Source organism: Mastigoproctus giganteus, chromosome 5, assembly GCF_048544385.1.
Source record: "Mastigoproctus giganteus isolate SK-2022 chromosome 5, ASM4854438v1, whole genome shotgun sequence".
In the NCBI taxonomy this organism is placed as follows: Eukaryota; Metazoa; Arthropoda; class Arachnida; order Uropygi; family Thelyphonidae; genus Mastigoproctus; species Mastigoproctus giganteus.
The window spans coordinates 37,287,018-37,303,287 of record NC_143579.1 but is presented as its reverse complement, the minus strand read 5'-3'; the positions used below and the strand labels follow the sequence as shown (position 1 = coordinate 37,303,287).

At 40.9% G+C, this 16,270-nt stretch overlaps 1 protein-coding gene across 1 annotated transcript in view; it reads right to left on the bottom strand.

The window, feature by feature from the left end:
* The window catches only part of P5CDh1 (delta-1-Pyrroline-5-carboxylate dehydrogenase 1), a 186,049-nt gene that overhangs the window by 63,835 nt on the left and 105,944 nt on the right, over positions 1-16,270 (bottom strand). The window contains exons 6-7 of the mRNA XM_090373981.1: positions 16,157-16,231; positions 2,412-2,486 (exon numbers count right to left, since the gene is read on the bottom strand). Of these exons, the coding sequence (XP_090230107.1) occupies positions 2,412-2,486; positions 16,157-16,231 (150 nt within the window). The remainder of the gene's footprint in view (positions 1-2,411; positions 2,487-16,156; positions 16,232-16,270) is intronic.

The window sequence follows — 16,270 nt, the reverse complement described above, 5'->3', positions numbered from 1 at the left end:
TTATCAGTGGAGTTCCCCAGGGTTTCATGGTGGGCTCATTGTTTTTTTCGATATTTATTAATGATAAAGGTACAGCAAGCTTCATATCTAAGTTTGCAGACAATACAAAGGTTAGAATGGTGATTAATAACAGTATACAAAGGTTAGCAGGGTAATTAATAACAGTATACAAAGGTTAGCAGGGTAATTAATAACAGTAATGAAGGTATGCTACTGCAAAGGAGATCTATAAAAATTAGGAAGGTGGGCTGAAAAATGGCATTTGAAGTTTTAATATTGACAAATACAAGGTACCATACATAAGTAGCAATAATCCCAGATAAATGAACCAAATGTGTGATACTACACTCAGGGTAGTGGAAATTGAAAAAAACTGGAAGGGGGGGGGGGGGGGGAAATTTGCAGTCAGATATGAAGTTCTCTGAGGAATGCAGACAGATTGCAGGAGCTTATGGGGTTTTGACAATGGTATACAGGAACTTTTATAGCAGAGAGAAGGAAGTGATTATCTAATCGTACAAAGTAATGGTTATGCTGCATCTTGAGACCTGCACAAGTTTGGAGGACTCATTTTGGAAGGATATAGAGCTGCTGGAACAAGTACAGAGAAGGACAACAAGATTGGTGACGGGAACAATAAGGGCAGGCTTACCAAAAAAAGGCTTCAGTTCTGCAAATTTTGGTGTCTGAGACTAAGCACCTACAAAGCGATCTGATTGAAGTGTTTAAGGCTTTGAATGGATTGAGCAAGCTCAATGCTGATAGGATTCTTCATCTTTCTCAGATAACATACATGAGGGGGCATAATTTCAAATCAAGGAAGGATGATTGCTGGATAGATGTATGAAGGTTTGTCTTCAGCCAGCAGGTGGTTGATTGTTGGAACAAACTTCCATCTGTTGTGGATGTAGGTAGTCTGAATAAATTCAAGAACTAGACAAATTATTGGAGGGGATAGACAGATTCAAGGAAGAACTAGACAAATTATTGGAGGGGATGGACAGATGGTGATTTTTTTTTTCTTGACTGATGCTTTATGAGCTTGCTTTTTTGCATTATATGCCACTACTAATACTAAAATGAAACTAAAAAATTGGCAAAACCATTTTGGGTGAGCAGAGCAGTGTGTATGATGACCCAAGAGAAGAAAGATGCACTCAACAATAGGCCCTGCCACTGTGGCTAAATTGAAACAGCTAGTCCTTTAAGACAGTTGTGTTATTATAAATTTTATAGAAAATGAAGTGAACATTAGCCATGCACCACAATGCATGTTCCTTAATATGTTTAAGGTGGCAGCCAAATGAGTCCTGACCATCCTGAGATTGTTGATTCCTCTTCACAAGTTCCATAGAATTGTTGGAGTTTTGTAGAGAGAATGTTGATGGTTTTTTGACTGAACTATAACAATGGATGAATGTTGGATACATCACTATGACTTAAAAACAAAAGAGATGAACAAATGTTGAAGATGAAAACATTCATCTTCAACAACCCCAAAAAAAGCAAGGGTTCAACTGTGCACCAACAAGGTCATAGTGTCACTCTTTTGGGACTCTAAAGGTATCATCCTTTCAGATTACCTCTCAGAAGGCAACAGCATCACTGGGGAGTCTAGAGAAATCTCCTGAGAAAGTTAAGAGAGGCTGCTGAGTTGAAGAGATGCAGAAAGCTATTAAAAAGTCTGTCTCCTAGCCGACAATGCTCCTGCTCACAAGGCTGCTCTCACAGTGGACTTTGCAATCAGGTGTGGCTTTGAAAATCTCCAACAACTACCTTATTCTCCTGGCTTCTTACCTTCAGACTTCTTCCTCTTCTGTAAAATGAAGAAACCATTGTGGGCCCCATAATCTCAGGTGATTATGGGACTACATATTTTAGAGTGATGAGGAAGTAATTAATGAGGTGGAAACCTGGTTTTCTGCTCAAAGTGGGCAGTTCTATTCAGTTTTTCCACAGATAGGAAAAATGTGTAGCTCTAAAAGGCGGCTGCACAGAGTAGGATGAAATTGCCAGCAAGTTTCAAATCCCTAACTCAAATATTTCTAGGTGAGGGTAAATACATATTGAAACCCCTACACATATCATAATAGGACACAATGTGCCCTCCTAGCTACCCTATTTACACTGCATGGAAACTTTGATGTCTGAATGAATTGTAACCCTTGTCTTTTTCATCTTGAATCACTTTTAACTCCTCCTCCCACTATCTTGTAACTCCTGGATTTCTGTTCCACAAAACCTTACATTTATAAATCATTCAATGACATTAAAACCTTACATTTATAAATCATTCAATTTTGTGTACTCATATTGACCAGTTTGTTTTGATTCTTAATTTAAATATTTATCAAGGAATTATTGATATGATTTCTACATTATGCATAATGTTCAGTAAAATATATGCCTACCATCAGAGTTGGAGCAGAAGCCAAATTTCCTCCAATAGCCGTAAAATTAAATGGAGAAATTGCAGCAATAAAACCCTGAAAAAATAAAAATAAATAAAAATAATATATATATATAGACATATACACAAAAAATATATATATCAAGAAATAAGTCTGCTAAAAGGTGGAGCACTACATATAACTAAAATTCCAACTTGTTTAAGTTGAAATTAAAAGCAAATAGTGCAGGTGCTTGCTTAGGATCTAAGAATTTATTAGATCCCAAAATTACCAGAATTCTTGAAGATCTCACAAGCAACTATTTAACAGTGCAATATCATCTACAGATAATGATCAGTTTTTAGATATCATATGCAAACTTTTTTTTATCAGTAACTTACATTCTTTTATAAAATGATTGGTCCATAAAAATTATAAAAAGAAGTGGCAGAAAGGTGCAGAGCCCTACCTCATTTCAAGTTTAACCTTAAATCATTTTCCAATGCTTTCCTTCAATGCCCACTGCAGACTTTCCATTTTTATGAAAATTTTTTATTCCCCTTAAAAGGTCATTCTCACATATTATTTTTTCAAAACTTGAAAGAGCAGATTCTACAGGGTGTCTCGAAAGTCCTAGGACACTCAATGCAATGCAATGCAATATGAATACATTTTCTTTTTATTGTATTTATTTTCTGCCTTTTAAGTTCCATGACAATAAATGTAACCCAGATGTTTATGTATATCGTTATTCTAATCCCCCAACCCATCCTAGGTGAAGTGCTAACATAATGGATTTAATTTTCAAATGAAGAAAAAATTGATGCAGTATGGTTCCAAGAAAAACATTACACTAGCAAAACAGTGACAGAGATTTAAAATGATTTTAGAGAATAGTTTGGCAAAGTTGTGCCAACAAAGTTGAATTTGCATGTGGAAGAGCATTTACCACTAGTTCTAGGCCATCTCCAAAATGAAAGTTATGATTAAGCCACTGAAAGATGAAATCACTGCAAGACTAATACAGGAAAACATCACAATGTTACCTGTATTATTTCTGAAGTAGAAAAGGTCATGGAAAATATCGATAATGAAAAGGCAGCAGGTACAGATCAAACCAGATCGAAAATAACAAAAGCTAAAAGAGAAAACATTATTGCAGTGGTCAGATCATACACTGCATGAGCCAACTTCCTCTTGCAAGCAAAAGCAAGTTGGCTCATGCTTATGCAGGAGGGCCTTGATCATCATTATTTTGACAATCCACAGTAATTCCATTGAGAGAAACTGAATGTGGCCATTTAGATTTGTTAGGTCTATCAGGTGGCTTCTGAATGGCTGAGAGCTTTCTAAATCTTGGATTTATCCTTTTTCAGGAAATATGGATGTTGTCCAGTGTCTATATCTTCCTCTGCATTAGCACTAGTAGAGGCATATCATGCAAGAAAGCAAGTTTATGCAGCATCAGCCAAAAAAAAAAAAAAAATTCAAATGTAACCCCTCCGTTCGTTTGAAATACCTGTCCAGCTGAGCCTTAAATTTATTTAGCCTAACAACTTCCACAACAAGGAATGGAAGTCTATTCCACCAACCAACTACCCGCTGGCTAGAGGAAAATTTCTGCACATCTATCCTACATCTGTCTTATCTCAATTTGAATTTATGTCCTCTCAGGTGATTATTCTGTGCAAGAGGAAGAATCTCATCAGCATTGAGCATGCTCAAACCATTCAAGGCTTTATACACCTCTATCAGATCACCTCACCGGTGCCTAGTCTCTAGACACTGTAATTTGCAAAACTTCAGCCTTTCTTCATAAGAGCAACCCTTTGTTCCATTCACTAATCTTGTTGCCCTTCTCTGTATTCATTCCAGCAGCTCTACATCCTTCATAAATGAGGCCTCCAGACCTGTATACATACTCAAGGTGTGGCCTGACCATTGCCTTATATAAGGGAATAATCAGTTCCTTATCCCTGCTAGAAAAATCCCTGTATAATATTGATAAGACACCATGAGCTACTCTTGCAGCCCGCCTGCACTGCTCAGAGAACTTCATATCTGCCTGCACAATTAACCCCAGGCCCTTTTCATTCTCTACTACTGTCAGTGAAATACCACAGAGTTGATACGTTGCTTTGGGGTTGCTGTTTCCCATATGTAGTACTTCACATTTGTCAATGTTAAACTTCATTTACCATCTCTCAGCCCATCTGCTTAACCTTTCCAGATCCTGTTGCAGCAGCATAGTGTCAGTAGTGTCCTTGACAACCCTGCCAACCTTTGTATCGTCTGCAAACTTGGACATTAAGCTTGATATACCATCATCAATATTATTTATAAATACAGAAAACAATAATGGACCCAACACTGAACCCTGAGGGACTCCACTAATAACATTTGTCCACGATGAGCAGTGTCCATTGATTACCACTCTGTCTTCTCCCCCTCAACCACCCCTTTATCCATAGCAGCAATTTGCCTCCAATGCCACACTGCTCCAATTTGTGCAGCAGTATTCGATGTGCAACAGTATCAAAAGCCTTTCTAAGATCCAAGTATATAATATGAAAGTTATTCCCTGCATCCAGTTCTTTTGTGACTGCATCACAGTATCCAATCAAATTGGTCAGGCAAGACTTCCTTTAAGAAAACCATGCTGTGTCCGAGCTATATATATATATATATATATATATATATATATATATATATATATATATAAGGAGCATTATAGCCATAGTAGCTTTGCGCCATTAAACTCCCATAACAACAACAATAACAACAAAATCCGAGCTATAACTGAAGTCTTGTCTAGATGATCCTGCAGTGCTTCTTTAACCAGTACCTCCAATACTTTTCCTGGAACAGAAGTTAAACTCACAGGTCTATAATTACTTGTGTCAGCCTTTGATCCTCCTTTGTGAATTGGGGTCACATTTGCATATCTGCAGTCTATGGGTACCTCCCCTGAGTCCAAGGAAGCTCTCATAATTATGGCTAAGCTTTTGCTTACTTCCTTTGAAGCCTCCTTTAATATAACTGGATAGATCCCATCCACCTCAGGTGCCTTATGTTTATCTTCAACAATTTCTCCTCCACTTTACTCTCCGTTATTACAAGATTATCTAGCTTACTGCCAGAGTTGAATACACCTCTGGCATTCCCCTCGCTGAATAACTCCTCGTGTGTGAATGTCGATGCAAAATATTCATTTAGTTTGTTAGCTATCTGAGCAGGATCATCAACAGTTGAACCATCAATATCAAGTGGACCAATCTGATTCATCCCCTTCCTCCCTTCTAGAGTTTACATAGGAAAAGAACGTTTTGCTGTTTTTCTTTGCATCCCTTGCCAAAGATTTCTCGTAATATGCCTTCGCCTCCCTAACCTCCTTTGTAACTTGGTTACAGATCAACTTATATCTATCATAGGCTTCTGTGTCACGTGTTAATTTATATGTATCCCATGCATTTTTCTTCTCTGCCATATGTCTCATTAGTTCATCTGACATCCATTTAGGCCTAAACCGTAAACAATATTTCTTAGTTGGTATGTAAAGCCTAGTAGCTTCCAAGATAAGTTCTTTGAATGCTTCCCATTTTGAATTTGCTGTTGGTAACATCATCAGTTGGTCCCACTGTATAGAATTTAAATACTGTCTCAGACCATCATAGTTGCCTTTATGAAAGCAATAACCCTTCCCTTTACCCCTGATGATAGTTACCTCTTTGAGTAAATCCCACTTCAGCACACTGTGATCATTGCCACCCAGTGGTTCCTCTATCTGCAGATTCTTAATGCATGAAGAATCACTACTGATAATCAAATCAAGAGTATTACTGCCTCTAGTTGCCTCCCGAACATACTGATATAGAAACCAATCATCCAATAAATCCACAAAAGCCTTACTAGTTTGTGAGTGACCACCCCACAAATTCCAGTCAATATCTGGGAAATTAAAATCCCCCATTATAAGACTCTCTCATTTACTGGCCCACTCTATTTCCCTGTACAGTTTCTTATTATACTCATCGGAGTCATTAGGCCTATCACACAATCCTACTCTCAATTTTGATCTCCCAATGCTTATGTCACACCAAACTGACTCGACACTGCACTGTCCAGCGATGTCGACTGGCTTCACTTCCTTGGTTTTTATGTGTTTCTTAACTAATAGCATAACCCCTCCTCCCCTCCTCCCTTCCTATCCTGTCTATCCTTTCTGTAGATGTTGTACTCCCCAAATTCCAGTTCTGCATTCCTTATATCTGTGTGACACCATGTCTCTGATATCCCAACAATATCCACCTTTGATGCTTTGAGCAATACCTCAAATTCATCAAATTTATTTACCAAACGCCTAGCATTGGTGCACACGGAAATGTACACGCAAGTGTACATGCACCTGTTGTTTTTCTTAGCTACCCTAACACAACCCATGTGTTTACTTGTACCGCAATGACTCCCAGCAGTCTGAAATATCCTGCATCTTGTTTTCCAGGCTTCTGCTCATTCCAATAGAAGCAGTGCAAGAATCACTTTCACCTCTGCCAGTGGCTACTGTTAATCTATTAGTCCTTGTATCCCCCAAAGCTAGCAGTTTTCCAGTCCACCTAACACTGCCTCAATAGCATCAGCAAATATTCTTGCACCCTTTCTATTTAAGTGTGTCCCATCCCTGTAGAAGCAGTCCATTCTGTTAACAACTACAGACCAGGCTGAAAAAAATTCTACCCCTTGAGCCTTGCACAATCTTTCCAGAGCCAAATTGATTGACAAGGCTCTCATCATATACTCCCTCCTATCGTGTCTGGGCAGAATTGCAGACACTTTCAATTTCACAGCTTTTTTTCAACAGTGACCTGTACTTTTTAAGTAATTCTGCCAGTCTCCTACTCTTAATATCATTAGTGCCAACGTGTACAATTATATCACCTTTTGTGCCCTTAAAAGATGATATCCACTCTACAACATCAACCTTTGCCCCTGGCAGACATACCCTGGTCCTGTTCCACCTACCTTTTTACAAAGCATGTTCCCTGTTTCCCTGACAATAGAGTCACCAACAACTACTAGTTCCTGTGGGAACAGTGCATTCTGCAAAAAATGCAAGACACATCTTCATTGGTTTCCTTCTCCTCTATCTCCAAGTTTTTATTTGTCGTGGGCAGCGTTTCAGGTTTTTTAATTTTCCCCATGATATTTTGTTTAGTTAGAGGTGGAGCAATAAGTGGTATTGACATAGGAATGTCAGCTGATTGGGTGTTTGTACTGGCTTTTGAGTGTTTAATAAGTAGCATGCAATGGGAGCAAAAGATTCTTTTAGTGAAGTGGCATATCTGTTTGAGTCCTAATGGATTGTTTTACTACAGCCTTCTGAGCATATGTGGGCTTATTACTACTTATTGGCAGTACTAGTTTTCTTGCCTCCTGATATGGAATATTCAATTCTGCCTTGTGTCGCTGTATTTGTTTTTCTTGTTTCCACTGCTGGCATGCCCTTGAGTATGCTGGGTGCTCACCTTCACAGTTGACACAAGCAGGTTTGGTGGCTGTAAATTTAGTGCTGTCATGGTCTTTTGCACTGCACTGTGCACAAGAGGATGCTCCATGATAGGTCATCTTCAAATGCTCATATTTCTGGCATTTAAAACATCACAAAGGGTTTGAGATGTATGGCCTTACATTGAAATTTATGTACCAGGCTTTTATCAAGTTAAGAGATGTTGGAGAATTAAACATAAGGATGAGGTTTTTGTAGTTGGTACTAACTTCCTATCCTTAAGCATGGAAATTCTTTTAACAGCTATCACTTACTCTCTCTGGCTTCAATTTGGAGTAACCTCATGGAGATCCCACTATGAGATGACACCTCTTGATGAATTTAGTGTTCTGTGTGGTGTCACAGTAATTGGTATTCCTCTGAACAATGTTGCTTGGAGTAGCTGCTTGAAGTGTCTGTCATTTTTGGTTTCAATCAAAAAGTCCCCTGAGCAGAGCCTTGAACTGATTGCAGGGAACCTGCTAGTCCCCAGCCTGTTCTGAATAAAAAATGCCAACATTTTCCCAATAGGTTTCTCAGTTTGGGGTCTCTTTGCTGCATTGGCATTATCTGTTTCTTCAGTTTTGTTTTCTGATAGCGACCAGGTTTGGGCTTCCAGAAAAAATTACTTTATCAGGATTCATGGAGATTTTGTTTTAGCTCAGTGCCGGGCTCCCCCCCCACTATAGAGTCCAAATGGGATGCCCACTACCCGACAAGCCATAAATGCCTCAGGAGTGGGTCGCCAAGGCTACGCAGGCTCTATACATGCACCTCCGCCAGCCTGAATCCTATCTCTCAGACCATGAGCATAAAGGCATGGCATCAACATGGTTGACCCTTGCAGGAAAATCCACTGACTGATCCTGGCCAAGCCAAACAGGACCACCCATCTTGTGAAAGCAGAAGCCAAAGTGGTGTGTTGAAGCTGGGCCCTCTCGACCATCAGAACCCTCCTTTTGCAAGTTTCTACAGGTTGCAACACACAGCAAACATGCTGGGTTCCTATGAAGTTAGCCTGGAACCTAGACTATGGGTGCTGGATCCCAGTCATGCTAATCTGAAAACTCAGCAGTGTCACTGGGAAGTCCCCTTACCATGTACAGGTGCCCACATCAAGAGAACAAAGATCAAGATTATCTATACATTCTACTTTTGAAAACATCATTGCAAAATATGACAAGGCAGTCTAAAAAATCCTGGTGTTCCACTAGGATTTTTCATGTTGTTTCAAACCAACAAGGGTTTGCACATTCATAGTATATCTGAAAAGTAATAAGACAAAAATCTACAAAAAAATGTGTTCAGAAAATTATTGTGAAAATCATTCAAAATAGTCCCCACAAAACTCTATACACTTGCTACACTTCCCTTTTACTCAATAAAAGCATTCTTGAAATTCTTCCAAAGTTGTCTCCTTGAGATGGTCAGTTCTTTTGGATGATATGAAATTGTTTTTCACCTTCATTTTTAACTTCTGAAAGAGGAAGTCAGCAAAAGTCATGTACTATCGTTGTTGTTGTTGGTTTAGTTTTATTGGCACATCAGCAACTAAGGCTATAATGCGCCAAAACCTTGTCATAAAAATGGTAAAAATCTTTCAGTGACCTAACGAATTAGGTCACTAAGTCAGGGTATAAAAGCCACGTATAAACTGTAAAAGACGAACATCACTAAACCAGGTAAAAATAATAAATCTTAAAATAATAAGATTTTTTAAATATGATTAAAAAGGTTTACTGATTTCAAGATACTAAAAATACCAGACACATGGTCATTGTCGGATAAAATCTGACTGAGTGTATAAGGCTCAGTCAGATGGTTAAAAGCGATAAAACGAGCATTACTAAAACTGGGACAGTCACATAAAATATGTTTAACGGATAATATGGTGTCGCATTCCTCGCACATAGGAGGACCATCCGCCCTCAGCAGAAACGAATGTGTCAGATGACTGTGTCCTATGCGGAGTCGGGCAAGAACAACTTCCTCGCTCCGATTCCTGCGCAGACTGGACTGCCATGTTTGTATTAGAGGCTTTATTTGGTATAATTTATTTGTTCTCTCTCTATGCCATAGTTCTTGCCATTGGGAATATATCTTTTGGTGTATTATTTGCCTGTAGTCTGTATAGGGGACTGACAGGCAACGATTGTTAGTGGGAGCTGCTGATTTGGCTGCAGTGTCAGCCAAATCATTTCCCTTTATCCCAATGTGGCTAGGAATCCAGCAGAAGCGGATATCAAATTTGTATTTATGAAGAGAATATATCTTCTGCTGAACCCGAGAGAGAACTGAATGACAGTTGTGTCTCAAAGATAATAAAGCCTGTAATACACTCAAAGAATCAGAATATATTATTGACCTTTGGCATTGAGAAGTTCGAATGTGATCCAAGGCTAACTCTATAGCATGCAGCTCTGCATGCTATAGAGTTAGCATGCATCAGTGTATATGATGGATTCAGGAAGAATCTGCTGAGATATTATAGTGTCCCGAAAGACAGCAGCAGATCCTACGCACGATTCAGACTTTGAGCCGTCTGTGTAGACGGGCAGGAACTCGGAATACTGAGCTCGGTGTGCGGAAAAGAGCTGATGGTAGACAGATGACGAGGTCTCAGATTTTACCCATTTCTTAAGGGAAAAGTCACACGATGGAGTATGAGCATGCCAGGGTGGAAGAGTCTCTTTTGGTGTTTGTGCAACCTTGTCTACCATGATGTTAAACTCTCTTAGTAGCTCTTGGACACGAATACCAAAAGGTCAGTTGGCAGTCTGACGGTTATTGTACAAGTTTTCCCAACGTGGCTCAAAGACAGATGTCCACGTAGGATGGTCTGGCAGGGATTTCAACTTTAAAGCATAGCTTAAAGACAACTGCTTACACTGAAGGGGTAACGGTGGTTCGTTTGCTTCGACGTATAAGCTCTGGACAGGAGATGTTCGAAATGCTCCAGTAGCGATACGGATAGCCCGATGGTGGACGGGATCCAACCATCGAAGGACACTGTCTCTAGCTGAGGAGTATACCTGGGCCCCGTAGTCTAATTTGGATCGTACAAGTGCACGATAAATACGTAGTAGGGTGCACCTATCTGCTCCCCAACGCGTAGAGGAGAGAGAGCGAAGAATATTTAGTCCCTTCGTGCACTTTGTACGAAGTTGACGAATATGTTCAAAAAATGTCAACTTTTTGTCAAACACAAGTCCCAAGAATTTTGTGCTTCACACTACTGGAATAGCATTTTGTCCGAGCATTAATTCAGGTTCAGGATGAAGATTACACTTACGACAAAAATGTACGCAAACGGTCTTCTCCGGCAAGAACCTGAAGCCATTAGCAAGTGCCCAGGAATTGAGTCGATCAATGGCTTTCTGCAGTTGTCTTTCAATAACCCTCATGTTGCATGACTGACAAAAAATGCTAAAGTCATCAACATAGAGGGCATCAACATGGAGGAAGTTGTTCTGTGATGGAATTTATTTTGATGGCGAAAAGCGTGACACTTAATACTGATCCTTGTGGTACTCCCTCCTCTTGGCTGAGGGGCGCCTCCGTAGCCAGGTGGGAAGGAGCGGCAGTGCGTAGAACACGCTTCTTGATTAGACCGGGGTTCGAGCCCGTCACCACCAAATACGGAGGATGCGGAAAGGTCAGGGAATGACCACCGCATATCCCGGAGCAATATGGCCTTAGTTGCTAATGCTCCTAAAAACCAAATAACAAATAACAAATCCTCTTGGCTGAAGGAACGAGAGAGTGAGGATCCCACACGAACTTGGAAAGATCGATTGGCTAAAAAGTTTTGAATAAACACGGGGAGATGCCCTCTAAGGCCTAGGCTGTGCAAATCTTTTAAGATGCCAAATCTCCAAGTTGTGTCATACGCTTTCTCCATGTCAAAGAACACCGACACCAAGTGTTCGCGTTTTAGGAAAGCATCCCGGATGGATGTTTCCAGTCTAATAAGATGGTCCAAGGTGGACCGGTTCCTTCGGAAGCCACACTGGATGTTGGAGAGAAGGTCATTTGATTCTAAATACCAGATTAAACGAGAATTAACCATTCTCTCCAGGATTTTGCACAAACAGCTAGTCAGAGCAATGGGACGATAATTTCTAGTGACTTTTGGATCCTTTCCTGGCTTAGCAAAGGCAAGAACGGTTGCTTGCACCAGGAATCCGGAAACTGCCCTTCGATAAAGATTCTGTTATACAGAATGAGCAGATAATCCATAGATTTTGGTGAAAGATGTTTAATCATTTCATAATGGATGCCATCTGGTCCAACAGCACTTGCTTTGGAAAGAGTGAGGGCTCTTTTCAGTTCATGTATAGTGAATTCCCCGTTGTAGGGACAGTCGCTCTTACACTTAAAATTAAGTGCCTGTTTTTCTATTTTATGTTTCAGGACCAGGAACTCTGGGGAATAAGAAGATGTTGCACAGATGTTAGAGAATGTTTCCCCAAGAGAGTTGGCTATTGCAGTTGGATCTGCAATAGCGCATCCATTATAATCTAGGATTGAAGAAGGGTGGAATGTATATTTTCCCTTCATTTTCCGGATTTTATCCCAGACTACCTTAGAGTTGGTAGACTGGGTAATAGATGATGTAAAACGGATCCACGATTCCCTTTGATTCTGACGGCGGATGTAGCGTGCTTTGGCTCGTGCACGTTTAAAAACGCTATAAGGTTGTTCGTGGTAGGATATCGGCGGAATATCCCCCACGCTTTGTTTTGAGCCTTTTTTGCTGCTGTGCATTGGGAATTCCACCAAGGTTTGGGAAATGGTGGAAACCAGGCAGATGTTTTTGGAACAGCATTCGCAGCTGCTTGGACAATATTTTCTGTGATGTACTTAACTGCATCATTGATAGGCTCTTGACTGACTGTGCTAAGATCAAAATTTGCCTGATGTTGGAAGGCAGTCCAGTCAGCCTGATCAATCTTCCACTGTGGTAACCTGAAGGGAAGACATGGGCTCCCACTGTGTAACGAGGTTATCACAGGGAAGTGATCGCTTCCGTATGGATTCTCCTCCACTTCCCAAGTGAGTGAAGGGAGTAGAGAAGGGGAGCAGATAGAGAGATCAATGGCAGAAAAAGTACGGGTAGCCATGTGGAAGAAGGTGTTTGTTCCAGTATTTAGAAGGGAAAGGTCATTGTCATTTAGCATATGCTCTATGACTCGTCCCCTTCCGTTGATGTTAGCACTACCCCAGGGTGTTATGTCCATTCATATCCCCGAGAAGTAAGAAAGGGGGAGGCAACTGCGTTAGAAGATCATCAAGGTCTTCCTGGGAGATGTCGGTCCCAGGTGGCAAATAGATAGAGCAGACGGTTAATAAGAATCCCACCGTAAGGCGAATTGCAACAGCCTCTATGCTGGTTGTAATTAGCAAGGGCTGCACTGGGGTCTGGTTACCCACAAGGATAGCCACTCCCCCAGGTACAGAGCCATCCGCAATTCTATCCTTTCGAAAAAATGTGATGTTGTGCATGGTGGGATCATCAATTGCCTTTAGATATGTCTCCTGCAAGCAAAAGCAAACTGGCTCGTGCTTTTGCAGGAGGGCCTTGATGTCATCAATATTTCGCCGGAATCCACGACAATTACATTGTAGGAATTTAGCCATTATTTTGGCTTGGTGGGTCCATCAGGCGGCTTCCGAGGTGCTGAGGGCTTACTTTTATCAGTCTTGGATTTATCTTTTTTGGGGAAGAATGGACGCTGTCCCGTGTCCATTTCTTCCTCCGCAAAGAGTTCCAAGACTGAATCTTCGGGTACCTCCTTCTGCTCGACATCCATCTTTTCTTGGGTACTAGGGGGGGATTTCCCCTTTCTTATTCTTTTCTTTCATAATTACCTTTGTTACTTGTGGAGCATTAGGAGGTACCGATATAGGAGTGGCAGCTGATTGGTCCTTTTGTGCAGGTTTTTGAGAACTTAAAAGATATCGCGCGATGGGAGTGAAAGACTCCTTTGGAGGAATGGTCATGTCCGTCTGAGTTCCGACGGAACATCTCCCTGCTACCTTCTGGGCATAGGTAGGTTTGTTCATATTCAGGGGTTTGACCGATTTCCTTGCCTCCTGGTATGATATATTTAGCTCTGCCTTCAGCCGTTGTATTTCTTTTTCTTCTTTCCACCTCTGGCATGCTCGTGAGTAGGCCGGGTGTTCGCCTTCACAGTTAATACAGGTGGGTTTTGCGGCTGAACATGCTGTTGTTTCGTGGTCCTTTGCACCGCATCGAGCGCATGCAAGGACTCCGCAGCAGACCATTTGAGAATGTCCATACTTCTGGCATTTAAAACACCATAAAGGATTCGGAACATATGGATGCACTAAACAGCTGATGTATCCAGGTTTAATCTCATCAGGAGGTTTAGGAGAGTTAAAAGTCAGGATAACGCTCCTGGTTTTAACAATTTTTCCATCCCTTCGCGCAGTAATTCTCTTGACGGCAATAACTCCCTGGGGTTTTAATTCGGAGCAGATTTCCTCCTCGGTTACGTCGAGAAGGTCCCACTCCGAAATGACACCTCTCGATGAATTGAGTGTTCTGTGTGGTGTCAGTCACTGTTATGGGTATTCCACCGACTGATGTTACTCGGAGGAGATGTTCAGATTGCCTGTCATTTTTAGTTTCAATTAAGAGGTCTCCAGAACGGAGCCTCTTAACTGATTTGGGAGAACCTGCTAACCCATCTAACCCTTTTTGAATAAAAAAGGGCGACATTTTACCAATCGGTTTTTCACCGGTGGAGTGCATAATTAGGAACCTGGGAACAGGCCCTGATGGCACTTCTGTTCGCTGCCTCTTTGTACTAATAATACTATCTGTGTCTTCGTCTATGTTTGCAGATAGGGACCGGGTTGGGGCCCCTGAAGAAATATGTTTATCAGGATTCATATAGGTTTTAAGTTGTTCAGTGCCCAGGCTCCCTACTCACCACGGAGCCCAAAGGGACGCCCACTACCCGGCATGCAATAAATGCGCTCGGGAGTGGGACGCCAGGGCTACCCCAGACACTATACCCGCACTGCCGCCAGCCTGAATCCTGTCCCTCGGACCATGAGGGGAGGGGCGTGGCATTGACACGGTTGACCCTCGCAGGCGAGCCTACTAGCCGATTGATCCTAGCCGGGCCTTCCAGGACCACCCGTCTTGTCGAAGCAGGGGCCAAAGTGGTGTATTGAAGCTGGGCCCCTCAACCACCAGGATCCCCCTTTCCGAATTTCCACGGGTCGCAGCGCACGGCAAACACGCTGGATTCCATTGATGTAAGCTTGGCTGTGGGCGTTGGATCCCAGTGATGCTGGTCTGGAAGTCCAGCAGCGACACTGGGAGGTCCCCTCACCACGTACAGGTGACCACGTTGAGGGGCATGTACTATCGTGACTTTTTGAAAGTCATGATAGCAAAAGTCATGTACTATCATGACTATCAAACAATTGACATGGAATGCACAGGTGTACTATCATGTAACAAAAACTTATTCTCAGTGACCAACTATCTCAGGAAGATAACTTCAGAGGATTTGTCTCATTACTTTTCAGACTCACTGTGTATGTCCAGATCACCAGATCACAGAATGTATAAAGAAGCATCACCAAATGAACTAACCAATCAGCATAGTGTATGCTGATTACAAGTTATTCCAGTTGGAACCACATACAAGTTTTCCTTAACTCAGTCCACATTAGTATCTCATATTGATGAGATACTAATCTGGACTTTCCAGAGTAGCAAAGTGACAAATCCACTCAACCTTTAAGAGCTGGGAAAATAAAGAAAACAAGGAAACGTCAACTGAAAATAAAACTGAATAAAACAGAACAGAACTTTGACTGAAGATAGGATATCAACACAAAATGGAGAATTTCCTGATGGTAACCCACATGTTAATTTTCTATGTACCATCAATAAATTCTAACATTAATCAATGCCTTGAGATATCTCTTGTGATGAAAAATATTCATAGTATTAAAAAAATGTAACAGTGCTAAAAATAACATCTTTCCTTCAGTTTGTCACTCAAATAAGATAAAAGCTGTTTCAAAAACAATGTGCAAGTAGCTGAATATACAAGAACAAGAATAGCTTAATTATCAAAAGTAAAACAAAGGTTCAAAGAAAATTTATTTCCTTATATAAATAGGTAAGGATAAGAATTCCAAATTCAGATTAATAACATAAAACAAATGCAAGCCTTACCTCAATTCCACGATGTCTAAAAGTATTCTTTGACTGATTAGGATTAGTACTTATTGGCTGGTACACTGTGAGCTCCTAAGAAAAATAAAGAATTAATAAGGATTTCTAGTATAA